The 24,954-nt window shown below is 36.0% G+C and overlaps 1 protein-coding gene across 1 annotated transcript in view; it reads right to left on the reverse strand.

Annotated features, from left to right (window-relative positions):
* Positions 1–24,954, reverse strand: part of LOC308512650 (disintegrin and metalloproteinase domain-containing protein 18-like) — a gene marked incomplete at both ends in the record, with an annotated part of 78,852 nt that overhangs the window by 47,849 nt on the left and 6,049 nt on the right. Inside the window, 8 exons of the mRNA XM_081082250.1 lie at positions 558–639; positions 2,106–2,272; positions 2,466–2,537; positions 6,768–6,833; positions 14,450–14,627; positions 17,834–17,910; positions 18,269–18,347; positions 19,121–19,176. Coding sequence (XP_080938376.1) covers positions 558–639; positions 2,106–2,272; positions 2,466–2,537; positions 6,768–6,833; positions 14,450–14,627; positions 17,834–17,910; positions 18,269–18,347; positions 19,121–19,176 — 777 coding nt within the window. The remainder of the gene's footprint in view (positions 1–557; positions 640–2,105; positions 2,273–2,465; positions 2,538–6,767; positions 6,834–14,449; positions 14,628–17,833; positions 17,911–18,268; positions 18,348–19,120; positions 19,177–24,954) is intronic.

Below are 24,954 nucleotides of genomic sequence, written 5' to 3' on the forward strand. Positions count from 1 at the left end.
AGTCTTACAAAACGATTTGTATTTATAATAAGTACATGTGCATTACTTGATAAAAAGAAACATTTTATGCAAAAGTAATTGTAGTAAAGTTATATGTTTCAACATGTATCTGTCCTTTAAAAAGCTGTTGAAATAGTTCTGAAATGCTACATAAAATAAGAACAATTCAGAACAATATATAATTAATGGGTAGACATACTTGTAACAATAGTATGAAATATATATGAAGGGTAAACATAAATTCATTTTTGCTATTTCCTGTTTTTGAAGGAGGCATACAAGAGGTTTTCAATTTGATAAAATGATTTGTCCTTAGAAAATCTAATGAAAAATGTTAGTATCTTTTATGTCTACCTGGTGAATGGATATATTAATGCTTGTTAATAATATTTTCTCATGTTTGAAATCTATACTTAAATAAGCTTTCTGAGATTAAAATAATGTGCCAATAAAATAATAATATACACACAGAGAAAAAAATCAAATTATTATACACTACTTAACTATATATATAATAAAACTTATAAAATATAATATAAAGAACAAATATTACATACCACAGCAATATCAGCATCATAGCTTTTATTGCATATCATGCCAGAAAACGTTGTTCCCATATATTTAGGATGTTTCCTGTAACTACATTATTATAACATAGATTTTTTCATTAAAATAGGTATTCAGAAAAATTTATTCATTATTTATTAAAATAAATCTTCCATAAAATTTAAAATAATTTTTCAAATATAACTTTTTGATGTGGATAATATATTATACAAAATGCTCAAATCAATACAAATTACAATTTACTTTATTTTTTAAAATACAATTTTATTGATTTTAGAGAGGAAGGGAAAAGGAGAGAGAGATAGAAATATCAATGATGAGAATCAATGATTGGTTGCCTCCTGCTGGGGATCTAGCCCACAACCCAGGCATGTGCTCTTGGCTGGAATCAAACCTGGGACTCTTCAGTCCACAGGCCAACGCTCTATCCATCAATCCAAACCAGGTAGGGCTACAGTTAATTTTAATACAAATTATCTTTCTTAACCTAACTCCTAGGCTTGAGATAATTTTATTATCTCAAATTCTTCTCAGTTTCCCTTATTTTGTATTCATTGTTTTGATCACTAAAAGTTAAAACAAAAAGGATTTTTAATTTGTGGAAGAAAAATATCTTGCCTCTCCTAAAGATAAGCATTTTTTAAAATTATATATTACCAAAAGACAAGTTCCTCTTTGTCAAACAGTACACACCAAATGTGTTAACGTATTTTCGGTAATATTAACAGAATAGTGTCACTCTTTGCATCATTAATAAGCTAGGGCTTACATGTATATATTCTGTAGTATAGTTGATATCATAAAAAATATGAAAAGAAACCCTCTCACATCTGGAAACAGCCTAAGTGCCCATCAGTAGATGAATGGATTAGAAAACTGTGGTACATCTACACGATGGAATACTATGCTGCTCTAAAAAGGAAGGAACTCTTACCATTTGCAACGTCATGGATGGAACTGGAGAGCATTATGCTAAGTGAAATAAGCCAGTCAATGAAGGAAAAATACCACATGATCTCACTCATTCATGGATAATAGAGACCATTATAAACTTTTGAACAATAATAGATTCAGAGGCAGAGCTGCCTCAAACAGATTGTCAAACTGCAGTGGGAAGGCCGGGGAGGGTTGGGGGGCAGGAGGTAGGGGGGTAAGAGATTAACTAAAGGACCTGTATGCATGCGTATAAGCATAACCAATGGACATAAGACACTGGGGGATAGGGGAGGCTGGGGGACTGTCTAGGGCGGGGGGATAAAATGGACACATATGTAATACCCTTTGTAATACTTTAAGCAATAAAAAAATTTAAAAAAAAAAAAAAAGCACTTCAAAATATACTGTTATGTAATTGATTCATTAAAAAATAATTTAATCATTTTCTAATTACACTATCACATCCATTTTAACAGATGTGTTTTATTTAATGCTTTCAAAGGAACCTATGGGATGTTGAAAAAAACAATAAATGTATTCAGTTATCAAATTAATAGAATTATTTATGTATATATTTTATCAATGTAGAACATTATGCTTACATAAGTAAGAATGTTATGTCATGGGGCCGTAGGATAAGATAATCCCTTTTCCATGCCAAAAATCTTTTTGATAACTCATCAACATCCCCGATGGTAGAAATTTGGTTTTTATCTGACCACAATTCCAAGGAAGACAGTATCACGGTCAATTTGAGTTGAGTAAACATCTAGAAATAAAATGTATGTTATATTTATTCAAGTAACAAATTATTACATCAAAATTAATAAAAATAAAGAAAACATTTAGTGGGTTATTTGTGATATGAAAGGCCTTTGAGGCTTTAATTTGATACAACAGAATGGAAATTATTTTTCTTAATTTTTTCATAAAATTATAAATGTAAGAAAGCTAAAACTTACAGTGTTGACAAGGCCAATAATTTGGATAATTTTCTGTGTTACAGCCATCATTTCAGATCCCATATAATCATACTGAAAAACAATTTTTTACAGTTTCTTTAAAATGTGAGTGATAGCAACTTTTTAGATGATGATTATATCTTGATAATATCAGTAAGAAAAAACAGAATTTTTCAAACAATTTAAAGCATACTAATATAAACAAGATAACATTTACAATAAAAGAAAAGAACTAAAAACTGTACTTGGGCATTCAAAGACATTCTCACATGTTAAGTATTTTACTTACTTACTTATTTATTTATTTATTTATTTATTTACACTTGGCCCCCCATCCCCTCCCCCTTTCTCTAACTCCACCCACCCTCTGGACCCCTGACTTTCGCCATCACCACGCTGTTGTCTGTTTCCATGGACTATGCCTATACATTCTTTGGCTAATCTCTTCACCTTCTTTCATCTGTTCCCACCACCCTCCATGTTATATATTTAAATGACACTCTTGAAATCTCAAGAGGCACTGAAGTGACTTTACAGATTCTCACTTATTATAAAGGGGTTTCTTGAGCTAGGAACTTTCTATTGACGCAGATGGCATCGTATTCCTGGTTGTATGCTTACTAAATAAAAAGGAGCAAATAAAGAAACATGAAAAATAATTGAAATACTCAAATATATCTACAGGAGAAAGACAAATTATAATGATGGAAAGCAAGAATTATGTGGATTGAATGACTCAAAAAAGTTTGATAAATAATAAAATGAAATAATGTAAAGGAAATGTGGAAAGTTGTTCTCTATAAATGCTACATTCTTGAGAAGACATATACTGCTTTTTTGGAGCTCAATGAATACATCTGGTCTTTGAAGTCATATTTGGAAAAAGCTTAACATCTCCATACAAGTTGCTAATTAGACAAATACAAAATACGGAATTCTACCAAATCTGAAAAATCTGTATATTTTGCTCATTCACAATTGTCATGATTATTAAAACTGATGTACTGCTTACAAATGTTGATAAAAGAAATAATGTAAATTTAATTACATATTTCTGTTTGATGAATTAAAAATTAAGTGCATTTTAGACAAAATATTTTCCTTATATTACCAAAATACTGCATTAGGGAAGTGCTATAAAGGGGGTTGGCAAAAGTAGATTTTATAATTGTGAGTATGGGAAACACAGAGTTTATTATTGCGTTTTTATTATCATAACCTGCATGTCTTTTTCCATATGAACAACTGTAAACCTACTTTTCCCACCCTTGTACATGTGACGTATAAAACAAATAAGAAAAATCCTTAGTTATGACTATCTGTTTGTGAATACTCAAGATCATCAAATGGTAGTAGAAATTTTTTTAATACTAAAGATCATCATACTTTGTAATGCATCACTAACTCCAAAGGTTTATTTTATAAGAACAGCATTCTGAATATATAAGGAAGAAGAAATAGCAATGCTGAATCAGTATAAAATAATACATATCAAAATATGGAAAACAAAATTGGTACAATTTAAAAGAAGAATATAATTCAATTCAATAATTCAAGATATTGACACAACTCTTTCCATAACTGATGGAACCAGCGGCCCAAAACAGGAAAACATAGTAAAATATCTCATTCATTAACATGTATAAAGTACTGCATCAAATTAGGACAGAATATAATAAATCTTTTTTTAAATATATTTTATTGATTTTTTACAGAGAGGAAGGGAGAGGGATAGAGAGCCAGAAACATCGATGAGAGAGAAACATCGATCAGCTGCCTCCTGCACGCCTCCCCCCCCCACCCCCCACTGAGGATGTGCCCGCAACCAAGGTACATGCCCCTGACTGGAACTGAACCTGGGACCCTTGAGTCCACAGGCCAATGCTCTATCCACTGAGCCAACCTGGTTCTGGCTATAATAAATCTTTTGAAAATCTATATGATTTCATTAACAAATATTTCATTAACAAATATACTGAGTCAGAAAGAAGTAACAAAGCATTTCAAAGAATTTACATCATTCAGATCATGCTCTTTTACCCATAAGAAATAAAATAAAATATGAACAACAAAATATAATTTGAAAATCCTCAAATACCTTAAATTTAACCAATACAATTCTAAATTACCCAAGAGTCCAATACACACACACACACACACACACACACACACTTCTCACACAAATTTGAAAATTATTTTTAAGAAAACAGTATAGTTTTTTTAAAAAATGTTTGCCTTATGATCCAGGGATCCTACTTCTCGGCATATATCCAAAACAAACAAACAAACAAACAAAAAAAAACCCAAAAAACAAACCAAAACTGAAATACTAATTTGAAAGAATAACTCACCTCTATGTTCATTACAGTATTAGTTACAACTACAGGCCCAATGCATGAAATTCATACAAGAGGCTCAACCCTCGCAGCCATGGCTGCCTTAGCCCTTGCAGCCCCGATTTTGTCTGGAAGGTCCTCCGGATGGTCGTTCTGCTGTTCGGTCTAATTAGTGTATTAGCTCTTTATTATATAGGATACCCAAGATCTGGAAACAGTCCAAGTGCCCATCCAGAGATGAGTGGATGAAAAAACTGTGGTACATTTACACAGTGAAATAATATTCAGCCATAAAAGAAGAGAAAAAGAAAGAAAAGACCTTACCTTTTGCACCAGCATGAATGGACCTGGAGATTATTATGCTAAATGAAATAAGCCAGTCAGAGAAAGACAAATACCATATGATCTCACTTATATGTGGAAACTAATAAAATAAACTGACAAACAAAATAGGGAGAGTTATAAATACATGGAACAGACTGACAGCTATCAGGGGGGAATGGGGTTGGGAAGCTGGATGAAAACATTTGAAGGGATTAGCCAAAGAACATATATGCATAACCCATGGACCAGACTACAGTGTGATGTTAGCTAGAGGGAAAGGGGTGTGGTAGGTGTGGAGATGGACAAAGAGACTCTACTTGGAGCAATGGGTGCACAATGCAGTGTTCAGATGTTGTTTTGTTAAGTTGTACACTTGAAATCTGTATGGTTTTGTGAACTGATGTCATCCCAACAAATTCAGTAAAAAAAAAAAAAATGCATCTTTTAGAAAATTTTCAATAAAAAAACAAACTCATAAATATTGATGGAAATGCCATATCAAAACTTATGTAACTACAAACAAAAATGTGTATTTGTAGATCAAAGAATACAAAATTTCAATTATAAGAAGAATAAATTGTGAGGTTCTAATGTATGGAATAGTGACTAGAGTTAATTATATGGTACTATATACTTGAAAGGAATTGAGAGTAGATCTTTTTTTAAAATATGTTTTTATTGATTTTAGAGAGACAGAAACATCAATGAGAGAGAAACATCGATCGGATGCCTCCTGCACGCCTCTACTGGGGATCAAGCCCACAACCAAGGCATATGCCCTGACCTGGAATTGAACTGGTGACCTCTTGGTTGATGGGTCAATGCTCAACCACTGGGACACACTGGCTGGGCTGAGAGTAGGTCTTAAGTGTTCTCACCATACACATACAAAGACACACACACAAAAGAGGAGGGAGGGAGGGAAGAAAGAAAGAAAGGAAGGAAGGAAGGAAGGAAGGAAGGAAGGAAGGAAGGAAGGAAGGAAGGAAGGAAGGAAGGAAGGAAGAAAGAAGGAAGGAAGGAAGAAAGAAAGAAAGAAAGAAAGAAAGAAAGAAAGAAAGAAAGAAAGAAAGAAAGAAAGAAAGAAAGAAAGAAAGAAAAAGAAAGGAAGGAAGGAAGGAAGGAAGAAAGAAAGAAAAAGTTAATTATGTGAGGTGATAGATGGGTTTATTATATTGATCTTGATAATTATTCCACAATATATGTGTATATCAAATCATTGTGTACACTTTAAATATATACAATTACATATTACAACTATTTGACATAAAGTTGAAAAAGTATTAAGTAAATTTGTAAGATCGTAAATACCTGGTATGTTCAAAGAAAACATAAGAACAAAGAGGCTACAGCAAGGCAAGACTGTTAGAAAATGGGGTCAAAGAGATACTGGGCTGAGCTGGGGATGAAGCATGGAATAGACAGTGTAACACATTCTAGGCTAGTTTTAGCTTTTAGTAATAATACCTAAAACAAAGCATCTTTACTTGGAAATAATAAAACAATTCCAAATTTTTAATTTTGTGCTTTGAAATTGAGAAAAATTTCATTAAGTTTAAAGATAGAAAGAGTGAGAGAGAAAAAAAGAGAGAGAGGATTGAAGATTGAGGAATGGAGGGGAGGAGGAGATGGTTTGACTTACCAAAGCTTTTTCCACTATAATATGCATTTCTAGATATTGGGGTAATAGTTTTGAAAGAGTTTTTTCCTGGGGAAACAAATGATTGAGCAAATGATAATATACATTAAATTTGTTAAATACAAGAAGTAGTATGTAAAGAAGGCAAACAGAATGCATAAAATATCTTCATAAGGACTTTTTTGGAAATTCAATTTTTCATTTTTTTCATTTGCACATATTGTAATAAATGGCAAGGGAATGCTCACTTTGATTTTAAGAAAACAAAAACAAGTACTTTAAAAAACTAATAATTCAGAGAAAATTTACAAATTATTATTACAGAGTCACTGTGGCCTTAAATATAAAAATTAGTTACAAACAAAAAAATTCACTTAACATATATTCTAAATTTAAATAATTCCAGTGAGCTTGTGAGAGTTATGAATGAGTCTAAGTACTCTGTATTCATATTAAATGAGAGAAAAAAAATGAGTAGAAATATATACATTCTATTGTCTTTAACTCATGCAAATCTACATTATTAAAAGAACTCTTGAGAATTTTTTGTGACTTGTCCTCATAAAATCTATGGGAACACCAACTGTTTCACAATAAAAATATTTCATTGATTCAGCAGAAAAGCATGGGGAAATTCTGAGAACTCACAGTCTACACAGGAATTCAGGTAAATAGTGTGACTGGTACACTCAACCACATGGGTGCACAGGAAAGAACAGCGTGTACAATAGCAGAAACAATCCTGTAGCTCCAGGGCACAGGCTGTAAGTTCCTTCTGAGGTGATCTTATAATTCTTGACTGTGCCAGCTGCCAGCTATAAATCGTCAGCTTATTACAGCATCATTTGGCACTTTAATGGCAATTTTCGTGTGAGCTACTAGTACATCTTAAACATTGCAATGCCATTTCACATATATAAATTTCAAAGAAACCAAAATTTCATTCTTGACCCAAGCTTATCATTCACTAAATATAATAGTAAGAAAGGTACAAATATTGGGTCTAGGTTAGCCTAGGTTAAAGCAAATAAACAAGCAAACTGGACTCAGTGGGTAGAGCCCATGTTTAAATGTTTGCTTACATTTCCATAGGAAAGTAAAATATGCCTGCATTCCATACACAAGGCTGGGCAAAAGTAAATTTACAGTTGTTCATATGGAAGACAATATAGTGTTTAACAAATAATAATACAAGAATAAATTGTGTTTTGCATACTCACAACTGTAAGCCTACTTTTGCCTAAACGTATGTGTTGTTGTCGTTCTCTGTCTGTCTGACCACATGTATATATGCAGTGCTGTAGGAAAAAAGTTCTCTTAACTTTTATCAACCCTTAGTAGTCTTATAATAATGGTGATCATAAGATTTGTTATTTAAACTGAAATAATGTGCAGCAGGAAAAGGGGCACTAAAATAATTTAAATTATATAATTATTAAAGTTGATATTTAGTTCAATTTTATTAGTTCAAATCTTTCTACTCAAAAGTGATTTCCAAAACTCTATATCTGAGTATACAAAGCTAAAACTCTTTAAACCTTTTCATTGATTAAACATAGCATAGCCACATGGACATCAACATCATGGCAGAATCAGCATCAACAAGTTGGATAATTACAATTAAACAAAGGATCCCTTGTTCGACGCAGAGACATCTGAGAGATCCACACATCAGTCCATCTGAAAGTGGGCACATTGGAACAGTAAGGGAGGCAGGTTGGGGGAAGCAACATCTCTGCCTAAAAGTCCATTGTGGTGAAACCTGGTGGCAGTAGTAGAGATGTGGAGGATTTATGGTGGTCATTGCTGACAAAGAGAGAAAGCTGTGGTCGTGTGTAGCCATTACCGATTTAGAGGCAAAACCTCAAACCCACATACCTACATCCTCTAGCCCATTGCAGCAGAACCCAGTAGAGGTGGGACCTATTGAAGAAGCAGAGATACACATTGGTAATAAGAGGAGTGCCGGGAGCTTCCAGGCCCAGAGCCTCACTACCCTCTATATCCCACCATGAGATGGCGCCCCAAGACAGTGGCAACCGAGGCACAGAATGGACATCCAAGACCCCGGGAAATACAGGATATTTTCCATGACTGAGGCCACACCAAACCACTAAGATTCCAGTGCTATTAAGAGAAAACAAAAACTTGCACTATAGCATCACCTACTGAAAAACAAATGAAGGACCTCTCTTTAGAAGCCTACTGAATTGTTAAAAGCAAAGAGTAACGAAAAGAGACTTCATTATCTCAAATGTACAGGCACAGAAACAATCCATCAAGTATCATGAATAACCAATGCAAAAAGTTAACAAAGAAAGAAAATAAAGTCTCCAGAAACCAAATTCAAAGACAGGGAAGACTGTGATTCGAATGACAGAATTCAAGAAGGCAGTTATTAAACAAACAAACAAACAAACCTCAATAAGATATCAAAACACTCATAAAGGCAGTTCAGTGATTTCAGGAACAAAATTAATGAACAAAATAGGTACTTTACCAAAACAACTGAAAGTATTATATTTAAAAAAAAGAAACAGAAATCCTTGAACTAAAGAACTCAATAAATGAGATGAATAATTAAAGCATGAGAGATAAAGCATATCACATGAAAGAGATAATTAGTGCTCTTGATGATTGAACCAGAAATGGCTCAGGAGGAAGAAGAGAGAGAACAAAAATAAAAAAAAAAAGAGTTCTACAAAAACTATATGACTCCATTAGAAACAACAAAGTAAGGGTAATGGGTATAGCCAGAGAAGAGAGGGAGAAGAAAACATAGAATGTATTCAAATAAATAATTGGTAAGAACTTTTCAAACCTATGAAAAGTGTCTGAATACAAAAGCTAAAAGAACACCTAATTATTTCAATGCAAAAAAATCTTCTCCAAGACTCATTATATGAAAACTGGCAAAAGTTCATTACAAAGAAAGAATTTTTAAGGCATCCAGGCTGTAAAACACTGTACCCTGCCAAGGAAATCCCATTAGGCTATCATTAGATTTTTTGAGTGAAAACATCACAAGATAGGTGAGAGTGGACAAAAATATTCAAAATATTGAAAGAAAGAATAAACCAGCCAAAAATAATATATCCTGTAAAGCCATCCTTTATATATGAAGGAGAAATAAGTGCTTTCCCAGACAACAAAAGTTGAGAGAATTCATCACCAGAAGACCTATGTTAAAAGTTCTTCTAGCAGAATCATAAAGAAAAATGGTATACAAAACTTTGAATAAATGACAGACAGAAACAACGCTACTTCAAAAAGAGAGCATTAAACACTTAATTATATCATAAAAGTTAAAGGGGGAAAAGCATTAAAAGTAACCTACTGAAATTTGGCAATGAACACACAACATAAAAAGGGATAATTTGCGTGTGTGTGTGTGTGGGAGGGGGGGTAGGAGGAGTGAAGAACACAAGAACAGGTAAATGTATATGAGACAATAAGAAGGAAAAGGACTATGGTATGTATGAGACATTTTACAAAAACCTAATAGTAACCATAAAACAAAAATTCAGAGCTAAGACATGAAGCAAACAAAAGAGGAAACAGAGAAAAAAGTCATAGGAAACCACCCAACTAAAGTAACAGACAAAAACACAAGAGGTAAAAGACAATGGAGATACAGAGCAATCAGAAAATAAAAGATAAAATGACTGCAGTAAGTCTTTATCTATACTAATAAAAGGGTAATATGCTAATTAGACTGGATCAACTGGACATCTTCCAGACGTCCAACTTCCTTCTGGGCAAAGCCACGGTGGTGGGGGCTGAGTCAGAGAAGGTTAGGGGTGATCAGGCCGGCAGGGGAGGGCAGTTAGGGGGTGGCCAGGCTGGCAGGGGGGCAGTTAGGGGGCAACCAGGCCAGCAGGGGGGCAGTTAGGGGCTATCAGTCAGGCAGGTAGAGTGGTTAGGGGCAATCAGGCAGGCAGGTGAGCAGTTTGGAGCCAGTGGTCCTGAATTGTGAGAGAGATGAAGCCTAAACCGGCAGTCGGACATCCCCCAAGGGGTCCTGGATCGGAGAGGGTGCAGGCCAGGCTGAGGGATTTCCCCCACCTCACTGGGCCTCTAGTATATTAATAATTACGTTAAATGGAAATAGATTGAACTCACAAATCAAAAGGCACAGAGTAGCGGGATGGATTAAAAAACAATTTAAGACTGAATTATATGTGCCTTCACGAGACTTAGCTCCAAAAACAAACAGGCTCAAAGTGAAGAGATGGAAGATGATACTCTAAGCAAATGTCATCCAGAGAAAAGCAGAAACCATAGTACTTATATCAGACAAAGGAGATTTCAAAACAAAAAAGGTACCATGAGACAAAGATGGACATTTCAGAATGATAAAGGGGACAATTCTTCAAGAAGACATAATACTTATCTATCTATCTATCTATCTATCTATCTATCTATCTATCTATCTATCATCTAGCTCCACCCTGGCAGTACCAAAATATAAAAATAAATTATTAACAGACCCAAAACAAAAAAATGATACCAATACAATTATAATATGAAATATGAATACCCTATGGCCAGCAATGAATATATCTTCCAAACAGAAAGTCAGTAAGGAAATATTGGCCTTAAATGATACATTAGAGCAAATGAACTTAATTAATATTACTATAACTTTCCATCTCAAAAAGACAGAATACACATTTTTCTCAAGTGCACACAGAAATTTCTCAGGGATAGACTATATGTAGGTGTACACAACTAGTTTCAATAAATTTAAGAAAGTTGAAATCATACTAGTATATTTTCTAACTATAATGATATGAATCTGAAAATCAACTACACAAAAAAAAAAGAGCTGGAAAAACCACAAATATATGGAGATTAACAACATGTTACTGAACAACTATTGGATCTAAGAATAAGTAAAACAAGATATCAAAAGTTACATAGAGACAAATGAAGCTAAAAGTATAAGATATAAAAACTTGGGGGAGTCATCAAAAGCAGTACTAAGAGGAAAGTTTATAGCATTATAAACCTACCTCGAAAAATAAACAAAAAAAAATCTCAAAGAAGAAATCTAACATTATAACTTAAAGAAACAGAAAAAGAATAACAAATGAAGCCCAAAACCAGGAGAGGGGAGGAAATAATAAAGATCAAAGTAAAAATAAATGACATAGAGAAAAAAAGATAGTAGAAAAATTAATAAAATGAAGAGCTGGCAATTTTAAAAGATAAAATTGCCAGGCCTGTAGTTAGACTCACTTAGAAAAAAGAGAGAAGACTTGAATGAAATCCGAAATAAAGACAAGAAGCTACAATGGACACCAGAGTGGATAACCTAGAAGAAACTGACAGATTTTTAAAGGGAAACAAGCTTCCCAGACTGAATAAAGAAGCATTAGAAACCAAAAGAGACAAGTCTCTAGTAAGAACATTGAAACAGTATTCAAAAACCTCCCAAAAAACCAAAAATCTAGGAGCATATGCCTTCACTGGTGAATTCTACCAAACATTCAAAGAAGATTTAATATCAATTATTTTTAACCTCTTCCAAATAATTAAGGAAAAAAGAGTATTTTGTAACTCATTTTATGAGGCCAACATTACCCTGACAGCACTATCAAATGTACCAACATACTCATAATAAGAGTACCAGAAAGTAAGAAGATGGATAAAGAGGTAGAAAGAATTCATGGCCAGAAATTTTTCAAAATTTCTCAAATTTAAATAAATATTTAGAAAAATATTTATTTAAACAACCAGGAAGTTCTATGAATTCCAGCTAGGATCAACTCAAAGAGATCTACTCAAAGACACATCATAACAAAACTGGTATAAAGCAAAACAAACAAAAAAAGAATCTTAAAAGAAGCAGCAGAGAAGGGACTCATCATATACACTGAGTGGCCAATTATTATGACCACCCCATCAGTACTTTGTTGGGCCACCTTTTGCCTTCAGTACTGAAGCGATTCTTCTTGGCATTGATTCCACGAGATGTTGAAAGGTGATGCGAGGAATCTGACACCATGCCTGATGAATAGCATTGTCCAGTTCTGTGAGAGTTGATGGTTGTGGAACCAGCTGCCTGCCTGATGGCTCTTTTAACTTCGCTCCACAAATGCTCAATTGGATTGAGATCTGGTGATTGTGGGGGCCACCTAAGCAAGGTGAAGTCTCCCTCATGTTCTTTTACATTTTTAAAATATATTTTTATTGATTTCAGAGAGAAAGGGAGAGGGAGAGAGAGATAGAAACATCAATGATGAGAGAGAACCATTGATTGGCTGCCTCCTGCACACCCCCAACTGGGGATTGAGCCCACAATCCAGGCATGTGCCCTTGACTGGAATCGAACCTGGCACCCTTCGGTCCACAGTCCAATGCTCCATGCACCAAGCCAAATCACCTGCCATGGTTGGCAAACTGTGGCTCGAGAGCCACATGCGGCTCTTTGGCCCCTTGAGTGTGGCTCTTCCTAAGCCTTAGGAGTACCCTAATTAAGTTAATAACAATGTACCTACCTATATAGTTTAAGTTTAAAAAATTTGGCTCTCAAAAGAAATTTCGATCATTGTACTGTTGATATTTGGCTCTGTTGACTAATGAGTTTGCCGACCACTGATTGTCAATCCTCGTGTTCTTAAAACCACTCCTGCACAATATGAGCACCATGGCATGGTGCATTGTCTTGCTAGAAGAAGCCATCTCCATTGGGATAGGCCATCAACATGATAGGATGAATTTGATCACTAACTATACTTAGGTATGTTGTGCTATTCAGACATTGTTCCACATGAATTAAAGGGCCCAAATCATGCCAGGAAAATATGCCCCAACCATAACACTGCCCCCACCAGCTTGAAGGGTTGTACTCATGCATGTGGGGTGCATGCTTTCATGCTGTTTCCACCAAATTCTCACTCTGCCATCTGCATGATGCAACTGGAAATGTGATTCATCGGACCACATGACTTTTTTCCAATGTTCAACTGTCCAATCCTTGTGTTCCTGTGAGAATTGGAGACGTTTTATCTTGGTAACTGCCAACATCAAAGGTATTCAAACAGGCCTTTGGCTTCCATATTCCATATGATGCAGTGTATGGCTAGTTTGCCTACAAACATCAGGTGGCCATAATAATCTGGCCACTCAGTGTATAAGAATCCTTAATATGTTCAATAATACCTTATTTTTCATCATAAAACTTGGAGTCCATAAGATAGCAAGTTTAAATATTCAAAGTGATGAAAGGAAAACACCTGTCAACCAAAACTTATATTCCAGCCTATAGATAAATAGATAAATGATTATTTATTTTAGAAAGCTATGGTTTGGTAGTAAAGTTATGCAAAAAAATATGTAAAAATATTAAAAGTATTTTTCACAGGGAACAGTGATAACTGTTAGTAATAACTAATAGTGATCCTATTCTTCCCCTATTTCTAAATTTTATTTAACAATGTGAATTTTTATTTAAATACAAGAAAAAAGATACATAATATATCATAAAACAATAAGCTTGCAATATGTTATATAATTTTTCATATTTTAAGTGGAATATGGGTGTTTTGTTTAAAGATAAAGAAAAAAGATACCAAATTTAATATTCCTACTCAACTGCTAAGCAGCTCTTTTTCCCAATTAATAAAGATCTACAGAAGTAATTTCATGGTATGTCATAACTTCAGAATTATTGTAGTTACCTGTGAGCTTAAATAACTTTTATAGGTCTGGTTTTTCTGCCAAATATTGCTGTAATTTTCTATTAACATTGGTATATCTGTATTGTTATTTTTTACTTGATAAATTATGTGTTCAAATCTTGCCGAAGATTCCAGTGGTTCAATTCCATAGCTGATATTTTCAAACTGAAGGAATCCCCTGTATATTTAGGAAGCAATGGCAAAAAAATCCTAAAAATGACCATATCAAAACTATAATATAAAATATTGTAAGAAATTATGAACTAGAGTAAATAACATGTTTAAAAGGAACTTTTCCCTCTATTTTTTTATCTACCATTAATAACCGCATTTGCCTTATTATTTTCTCACATATTAAAGAACTAAGTAAATGGAAGTGTATTTTGTATTTTCTGTATAGAAATCACATTCATTCAAAATATATCACTTAAGGACAAGTAATAGCTGGGAAACAAGATGTTTGTTCCTATTTCAAGAAGAAAGTTTCTGTTCTTACAGAGGTTAGGATAAGGGAAAGCAGGAATACAGAGTGAATATTTAAAGAGGTTGATATAAATTAAAATGACATTCAGAGAATTCTAGTTTTCTGAATTGACATGAGTAAATTTTATAAATAAGGCAAACAAAAACTAAAAGGAAGTTAGTGTGTATTATCTGTTCTGGATTCATCTTCCTCTGTCAGGGCCAACCTGACAGGTTGAGCCGGGCTGAGGTAGGGAGGTGGGAATTGAGAAAAGAAAGAAAGACAGGAGAGCGGGATTGGGAGGACTACAGCTCAATTGAGGAACTGCAGCAAGTTTATTAACCATACAATGCTTTTTATACACAACACACAGAATAGGAGGTCTGTCAAGAGGAATGTATTCTTTGTTTCTCTTAATCTCTAAGGGAGGACAGAGCAGAAGGACAAGTTCTCGGTACAGCAAATCTCAGTAAAGTTACAGATGTCTTGGTAAGCCATGAAAGGCTGTTCTCATTCTACAAAAGTCTCTCTCATTCTACTGATAACCACCATCCAAACAAGTCTGGGAAAACTGTGTGGGTAAGGGTCTCAGCCTTGCTAGCCCCTTCAGGTGCAAGGACCATGTCAGCTTACACCCAGTCTCCAACATTCCTCTTATAAACTTACCACCTTCCTCTTTCATCATTAATGATGAAAATTACTTTTCTTGACCCTTTACTTCTACTTCCCCTTCATTTAGCCACCATCAGCTTGTTATCTATATCTATAAGTCTGTTTGTTTTGCTTTGTTTATTTAATTATTTTATTTTAGAATCCAAATATAAATGAAATCATGATGTTTGTGTTTCTCTGTCAGACTTATTTCACTTAGCATAATACCCTCTAGGTCCATCTATGTTGTCACAAATGGAAAGATTTTATTTCTTTTTTTATTGATGAGTAATATTCCATTGTATATGTACCACATCTTCTTCATCCATTCACTAGAGTCTCAGTGCACAAAATTCATGCACTGGGGTGGGGGTCCTCAGCCTGGCCTGTGTCCTCTCACAGTCTGGGACCCCTAGGGGGATGTCTGCCTGCCAGCTTAGGCCCGATCCCTCTTGCAGTCTGGGGCTTTCGCATTCCAGGACCCCTCACTCCTTACTGCTTTCCTGCAGTGGAGGTGGTAGAGGCTCCCACCAGTGCCACTGCGCTCACCAGCCATGAGCTCAGCTTATGGCTGAGCAGCACTCCCCCTGTGGGAGTGCACTTACCACTAGAGTGCAGCATTGAGCATCTGTCCCCTGGTGGTCAATGTGCATCATAGCGACCAGGCATTCTGGTGGTTGTTCCGTTGTTCATTTCACCATTAGGCAATTTGCATATTAGGGTTTTAGTATATAAGATTGACTGATGGATATTTAGATTGCTTCTATTAGTGCTGAAGTAAACATAGGAGGACATATATCTTTCCAAGTTGATGTTTTTTTTTAATTTTCTGTGGATGAATATTTTTAAGTGAAATTGCTGGATCATGTGACAGCTCTATGTTTAATTTTTTAAATTAAATTTATTGTGGTGATATTGGTTAATAACATTATATAGGATTCAAGTGTACATTTCTATGATACATAATCTGTATATTACATTGTGTGCCCACCACCCAAAGTCAAATCTTGTACTGCCACCATATATTTGACCCCTTCATCCTTCACTGCCGCACCTTTCCCTCTGGTAACCACCATACTATTGTCTGTGTCTATGAGTTTTTCTTGCTCATCTGTTCCTTTCAGTTTATATCTCACATATGAGTGAAATCATATGGTTCTTAACTTTTAAAAAATGTATATTTTTATTTATTTCAGAGAGGAAGGGAGAGTGAGAGAGAGAGATGGAAACATTAGTGATGAGAGAGAATCATTGATCAGCTGCCTCCTGCATACCCCCTACTGGGGACTGAGTCCGCAATCCAGGCATATGCCCTGACCAGGAATCAAACCCTAACCTTCTGGTTCATAGGTTGATACTCAATCACTGAGCCAAACCAGCTTGGCTTGTTCTTAAATTTCTCAAGATCCATTGATGTTGTCGCAAATGGCAGTATTTCATCTTTTCATACTGCAGACTAGTATTCCATTGTATATATGTACCACATCTCTTTTTCACAATTTTCTATTGAAGGACACTTTGAGTTGAATAATGATGCAATGAACATATAGGTACATATATCTTCAAGAACAAATGTTTATTTTTTTGAGGCACATTCATACTGTTTTTCATAGTGGATGCACCGATTTACAATCCCACCAACAGTGTGCAAGGGTTCCCTTTTCTCCACATGCTCACCAGTACTTGATATTTGCCAAATTTTTATGATAGCCATTCTGACAATTATGAAGTGATATCTTATTTTGGTTTTGATTGTCATCCCCCTGATGATTAGTAATGTTGAGCATCTTTTCATATGTCTGTTGACCACCTATATGTCTTCTTTGGAGACATATCTAAGTCCTCTGAGGTACCTTCTTAATTAGTTGTTTTATGTGTGATACTGAGAGTACCTTAACTGTGAGCAAAATATGTCCCTGTTTTAATAACTAATTAATGTCACTTTCCATAACTATATAAGAAAACTGATAGATAACTCAGCTATAATGTTTAGGAAAATGTTTTAAACTTTCCTTTACTGAAACTATCTTTTTCTGCACAGTATATTCAAAATACCTCCAGCCAGGTTTTCCTTGTGGTGATTTCATTTGAATAGGCAGTAACCACTAGCTACAAATACTTACACTTCTAAAAAAAGGTAATCATAAAGAAAACTTTCATATTTGGATTCCTCTTAAATCTTACTATATTTGTCTCTGCTAGCCACTAAGTTTCATTTTGAAGTGCCTCCTAAGTTTTTCATGTGTAAATATTCTCTAAGATGTTATTACCTGAGACCAGAGCAAATGCTGAGTGTTGCAGCTGAATTTGGAACGTTTGCAGCATATCCTTGGTAATGGCAATGCATCTGAAAGATAATATAGAAAGGCAAATAAATTAATTATTTATGAATAAAATATGTATGGCAAAATATTATAGATGATTCAAAATGTTAAAAGATTATATATTATACAAAATTTATTTATGTATATTTTTAGGGAAAACCATTTTTTACTACTCTCCTTACTTTGTACCTCCTAAGTGTCCATGAATATTACCTCACATTTCATCTTATTTCTGTGTACAACAATCAACCCCTTAACATATCATAATTATAAGGAATAAAATATTTATTTAAACTACAAACATAGAACAAACATATCTCAATGGTAATATGTCCATTTCAATAAAACAACATATAATAATAAATATCTAAAACATCTTACCTTAAAGTATGAAGAATCAGTATGCAAAGATCCAGTTTCATTAAATGTATAAACCAAAAAGTCCTGGGATAAGAATGAGCTAAGAAATAACAATAAAGTATTTGAATAATGAATTTAATACGAATTAAACATTATAGTAATAAAAGTAAATGTGAAATTTATTAAGATCATATAATAATACTAGAAGCCCAGTGCACAAAAATTCATGCACGGAGGGGGGTCTCTCAGCCTGACCTGCCCCCTTGCACAGTCTGGGAGCCCTCAAGGGATGTCCTACTGATGGCTTAGGCTCGCTCCCCACAGGGTGCGGGCCTAAGCCGCAGTCTGGCCTCCCTCTGCGAGAGGTGACACAGGCCGATCATGGGAAGGCACTGCCCCCATCGCCCTGCTGCTGCTGCCATTGACAGCCACCGCAGCTGCCAGCCCTCGTCCTTTGCTATCCAAAACTGCTCTCCCCTGCTGGCCTGATTGCCCACAACTGACCTCCCTTGCCATGACCCGCCTCCTCCGCTGGGACCTGCCTCCTCTGCACAAGGCAGTGGAGATGCTGGGACCAGCATCCTCCGCTCTGGGGCAGAGCAGCAGGACCCCCAGGCCCCACCTCACAGAGAGGCTGCCGGGCCCTGCCTCCACTGTGTGCATGGACATCTTTTGGCGACCATCTTGTGGCGGCCATATTTTGATGACGTTGCATGCACAACGCCACCTAGGCTTTTATTATATAGGGTTATTTATTTATGCACTTGTCCGAGTTTTATGATATATAAAGCATATTATGCTTTTATTACTATAGATAGTAACAAAAAAATTTTAAAAGTAAAATCTAAGCTTTAAGGGGAAATAATATCTTACCTTTTTGTGAGATACAGAGTGTATGGTTTTTTATCAATTGTAATGTTATAAATCACCTAAAACAAAGCAAATCAATAACAATGGTTTAGTAAATAAAAAATATACAAAGTAAAACTTTTTCACTCATGTCAAAAAAAGACTCAATCCATTTTAACAATGTATATATTCTTCAGAATTTATTATTCTAAATAGAAGGAATTCATTATTATAATAAATTCAGGATTAGGGTGATGCATTTAATCTGTAGGAATGGCTTTTTTAAAAGAAAAAAACTGAAGGTCACATTTTCAAAAAGTATAAGTTTAGCCTTATTATTACTAAGATTAATCATTTCTATGTGAAAAATATATATATTTTCTAGTGAAGATGAATGAGACATGGCTGAAGACTAACATTCTATGCTAAATACAATGAAACAAAAACAAATTTATAAATACATATGTACATACCACTGATGCCATTGTAATTAACCTAATTATTAATAACAGTAAAGGAACACAGGGAAGCCAAATATTATAGGCATGCCATTTGTACAGCTTTGCTAGGCAGCTACACTTTAACACTCTCACAGATCCCTGGGGAAAGGACTGGAGGGGGAGAATACACACACCCGCAGTAAAGTTCGGGCCACACATGGAAGGTACTTGCCTGTCAAGTCACAACTGGGAACAGGTCTTTGGCCAGAGTAGACGTGGCCACTGCAAGTGCAGGAAGGTTTGAGATATTTAGTCTACTAAACAAAGAAGTTCACTCTCTTGGCTCCTGGTTCTCTTGGTTTGTGCTCTTGGTCACTCTTGGTTCTCTTGCATTCACCCACATTAGCCACAGCCATGTGGACCCCCACAATGGACTGATGGACTGCAACTAGCCTAATGCTAAACTGGACCCAATTCCAACATGGAACAGAAACTGGACAGTGGATTTGCTTCTAGTTCCAATGAATCTCCACCTGCGCTTCTTCCAGGACTGGATTAAGGGAAGTGGGATGTTGGAAACCCAGGGAAGTAAGTGGACACAAATGAAAAATCACACATCCTCCCATGTGAGTCTCAGAAAAGTCTTTTTCTCGAGATAGCCTAAGGACCCCACCCTCAGCACTCAGTGGGGAAAGGGATACCCCACTTCTATGATATCACTACCAAATGCACCTAGAGCCACTTCAGAACCCTCTCCATATATAAACCACGCGGGGAAAAAGACCTGAGAGAATGCTGCAGCTTCAGGAATAAGAGCTACAATTCCACACAGACTGAGTATAAACTTTCTCATCATCCTCATGTGGTGACATCCAGGAATAGGAGTGGCTCTAAAGATGTTTACAGAGTGAGTCAGTGGACTGTCTCCACAAAGGCAGACAGACCTCTCTGCTAGCAAATCCAAATTTTCTTTTCAAGACAAACTAATTTTAAGAAAGTTCTCTGATTTTAAGAAAAGGCAGTCTGTGAGCCTGAGAGAGGGGCATTTCCAGGAAGTACAAGAAGCCCACAAACTCAGAGACCAGATATCTAATAACCCAGAACTGAAAATGTGGGCCTGAGACAGGATAGTAAGAAGCCAGGAAAATTCCTTGGCAAGTAGAATGGGGAAACGGCAACAGTTCAACAAACTGGCCAGCAATTTACATCCAGTTACAGAAAGTCATCTCCTTAGAGATAACATCAGAGATAACATCTAGCCCTCAGTTGAATTTCAGCTTCAGGCTTAGAAAAGTAGCAAAACCAGCTGGGTGACTCCAGGACCAGCTAGAATAACAAATGATCCCCCTGCCCTGGTGCTGACCAATCAGTAGAGATCAGGACCCTGAAAAAGCACACCTTAGAAATGGAAAATATTCTGAAACCCTCCCCTAAGATTCCCACCCACAGAGAGATAAAAAAAACAAACAAACCCTCAAAGCAAAGATCCTGAGTGTGCTCTTGCTCTGGGGAGCATGCCCATGCCCCTCCCCGCCCCTTTATTCCCCCACAGGCACCAATCTCCTAAACTCTAAGGTCCTCAGGAGACTTGCAACTAGGGGAGCAATGGGCAGCAGCACCTTGTCCAAGGCTAACCCCCTGAACCTGTCTCCAAGGTCCCCTTTTTTTCTGACTTCCCAGTGAGCAGAAGCATCCCTGTCTATGTTCATTTCTTTCCTGTAACATTTTTAGAGAACCAAAGTAGCCCAGCCTAGGCTCTCCTATTGCATCTTCTATGCTAAGTCCCTTGCTTCACTGTCCCCAGCTTTAATAAACATACCCTCAATATCACCTGGACTCATTTTGTGAAATCTTTTCTGCATGAAGTCAAGAACCCACACACTACCTGCTGGCCCTGGCCCTAGCCAGACACACTCAGGGCCAAGTCCTTTATCTGGTAGCAGTCCTAGCAAGAGTACCTTAGTCTTCCTTCAGAATTAGACCTTTTCTCCTCTTCTCTTTCCCAATCATAGAGGGTTTCATCAGAGCCCTCGGGCCACAGGCCTCTTTACCCTTTTCCCAAGAAACTAAAGATTTTGCATCATAAAGGAGGTAAAAGAGGTGAGTTTGGGTAGAGTTTCTGAAGTGGCAGATGTTCCTCCAAATTCTCAGAGTGAAATCTGTTGTTATAATTTTCCTACAAACTCCTAGGCAAAAATCAATGAATGTCTGAAAGTTAGTAACAAAGGTTTGCAAAAGTTATCCTGTATTACTTTAATATAACAATTAATAATGACATATTACTTAAAAATAAAAAAATACAGAACCAATCTCAGATATTTCCTCAGGAGGATGCTGTGACAACAGACAGAAATGACAAAATCCCTACAAGAAAAAAATGTGTGGAAAACAGAAGCTTTAAATGCAAACAAATCACCTTAATATACATCTATAGTACACTGCATAATAAATATATAGAAACATACACACTGGAGTCAAATGCATTACCTCGACATAGTGAAATTCAATAAAAAATCAGGCACAGAAGATATCTAGAAAATGCCCAAATATGCACACTTCAAAATTTCCCATGGGTCAATGGAGAAACAACAAGAAAAATTTTTTAAAAATGTTATATTAAAATATTATAAATGCGGATTATATAACTGTTATGTAATGAAGTGACATCAGTGTAAATCAGAATAAGAACCGCCCAAAATTTGCTTCTACATAAAATCAACATGAGAACTGAAAAAGTTGTTAAAATCAACCTCTTCAAATCTCTAGAAATTAACTGAAGGTTTACAATATTTTGGGGAGTGTTTATTCAAGAAAAATAACTGATCTTAGTAAAAATAATAATATTGGGAAAATTGAATTTGCTCTAGTCTCTTCTTTTATTAATTGAAAAATAGGAGAATGCATTTACAGTGAATACCAGCAGACTAGCAACCTCTGAGAAAAGCAGAATATGGCTGGAGCATTTTCAAAATCTCATTTCCAGAGAAATGCCAGGATTTGAGCTACTTTGTGGTTCTTAGAAGACCCACTTCAAGCCTGTATATATGACATAAATCAGATCTCTCCTAATGTCAAAATCCTTTTCCCAAAAGCATTTGCTGAAAACTACAGACTTTTTTTTTTTAACTTCATAGTTGCCTGATGCAATGAATCAATAGGACAAACAATAGATCAACCAAAAAACTTAAAAGGACCATATAATTTCACCTATAAGTAGAATCTAATGAACAAAATGGCAAACAAATAGCAACAGACTCACATATATAAAGAACAAACTGAGAGCTGTCAGAGGAAAGGGTGATTGGGGAACTGGGTGAAAATGGTGAAGGAATTAAACCAAGAAAACAAACAAAAAAAACCTCATGGACACAGATAATAGTAATGGTGCTAACCAAAGGGATTGGAGAAGGATGAAGAGGGTAAAGGGAGTATAAATGTTGCTGGAAGGAGACTTGACTTGGGATGGTAAGCACACAATGTAATATACAGGTGATATACTATAAAATTATATACCTGAAACCTATATAATTTTTTTAACCAATGTTGCCACAATAAATATAATAAAATTTTTTTAAAAAAGAAAAGCTTTATGATCAAACTAGAGACCTAGTGCATGAATTCGTGCACAGGTGGGGTTTGGCTGGGCCTGTTGGGAGGAGGAGACAACAGGAGGTTGACTGGCTGGCTTGCCCCAATCTGGGCCTGATTAGGGATGGGTTGGCTGCAGGGAGGGGCAGTGGGCAATTGGCCTGCAGGCTCTGCCCCTATTGGGGTGGGGGCGCTGATCGGGGGTCAGCAGCTGGGGGAGGGGTCATGGAAGATTGGTCAGCCAGCCCCACCCCCGATGGTGTGGAGGGGCAATTGGGGGTGGGGCTGGACAGCGGGAGGGTATATGGGCCATAAGGGTGGTTGGGTGCCCACTGGGGGTGGGGCCAGCCAGGAGTGGGGCTGGGGGTGGGGCTGTAGGTGGTTGGCCGCCTGGCCCTGGACACTATTGTGGTTGGGGGGAGAGGCCAATCAAGGGCGCGGCCAGTTGGGGGGAGGGGCCATGAGAGGTTGGCTGGCTGGCCCCACCCCTTCCTTGATGGGGCTGGTTTGCTGGCCACAGTGGGTGTCATAGCAACTGGGTTTTCCAGTCATTATGGCAGTTCAGTCGCTGGCTTTTTATATATATAAATGTTCACATGGAGCTTTGGAAAGTTATGACAAATGTCTGGGAATCTAGAAGGCCTCAGACACTATGTGCATGCCCAAGGCTATGCACATGCTTAGGACAGGCCTGAAAAGACCTTAAACTCTCACCTCTGACTGACCTTGAGGCTCTGTGCAAACAGAAATTGAAATGATAAGCATAGTTGTGAAACTTCCTGGCTGAGTGACAAAATGCAAGCAGAGCCTCAGCAAAACTGAGAAACTTATTGGCCATGTATTTGAAGAGCTCTCTATCTGATCATTAACCAACCAATAAGATAACAGAACAGAGATATCAGTGGCTACCCACACCAAAGAATACAGATATTAGAGAACCAGTGGAAAAATTCACAAAATAAACAACTAAAACAAATAACATTTGAAGGGGAAGAAAAATCTGATTTTGAGTTACTACAGCATATTATTTGAAGTGATAAGTTTCAGTTGTTAAAAAATTACCAGACATGAAAAAGACCATGAGTGTGTGGCCCAGGAAAAAGGCCACCAGTGAAAACTATTTTGGGGGAAGATTAGATGTTGAATATACAAAAATATTACTTGAAATTTGGTATTTTAAATAATTTCAAAGAGCTAAAGAAACAATGTATGAACAACTAAAGGAAGTAGAATAATTTCCCATTAAATACAGAATACCTAAAAGGGCAAAGAACTTATTAAAATAAATAAATAGAAATTATAGTATCAAAACAATAACTAAATAACAAATTAAAGCAACTATGATATATCACCATACTAAGAAAAATATTTTAAAATGTGGAAAAAAATGGAAGACTTGTGTACCATTGGTGGAATGAAATTGGAATACCTATTCTGATTACAAAAAAATTAAAAATTAAACTAGCATATAATCTGGCAATTGCACTTCTTGGTATATATATATATATATATATATATATATATATATATATATATATATATGGAGAGAGAGAGAGAGAGAGAGAGAGAGAGGCCAGATTATTATGACCACCTGATGTTTGTAGGCAAATAAGCCGTACACTGCATCATATAGGATATGGAAGCCAAAGGCCTGTTCGAACACCTTTGCTGTCTGCAGTTACCAAGATAAAATGTCTCCAATTCACACAGGAACACAAGGATTGGACAGTCGAGCATTGGAAAAGTCATGTGGTCCAATGAATCACGTTTCCAGTTACATCATGCAGATGGCAGAGTGAGAATTTAGCAGAAACAGCATGAAAGCATGCA

Source organism: Myotis nattereri, assembly GCF_964212035.1.
Source record: "Myotis nattereri genome assembly, chromosome: 2".
Classification (NCBI taxonomy): Eukaryota; Metazoa; Chordata; class Mammalia; order Chiroptera; family Vespertilionidae; genus Myotis; species Myotis nattereri.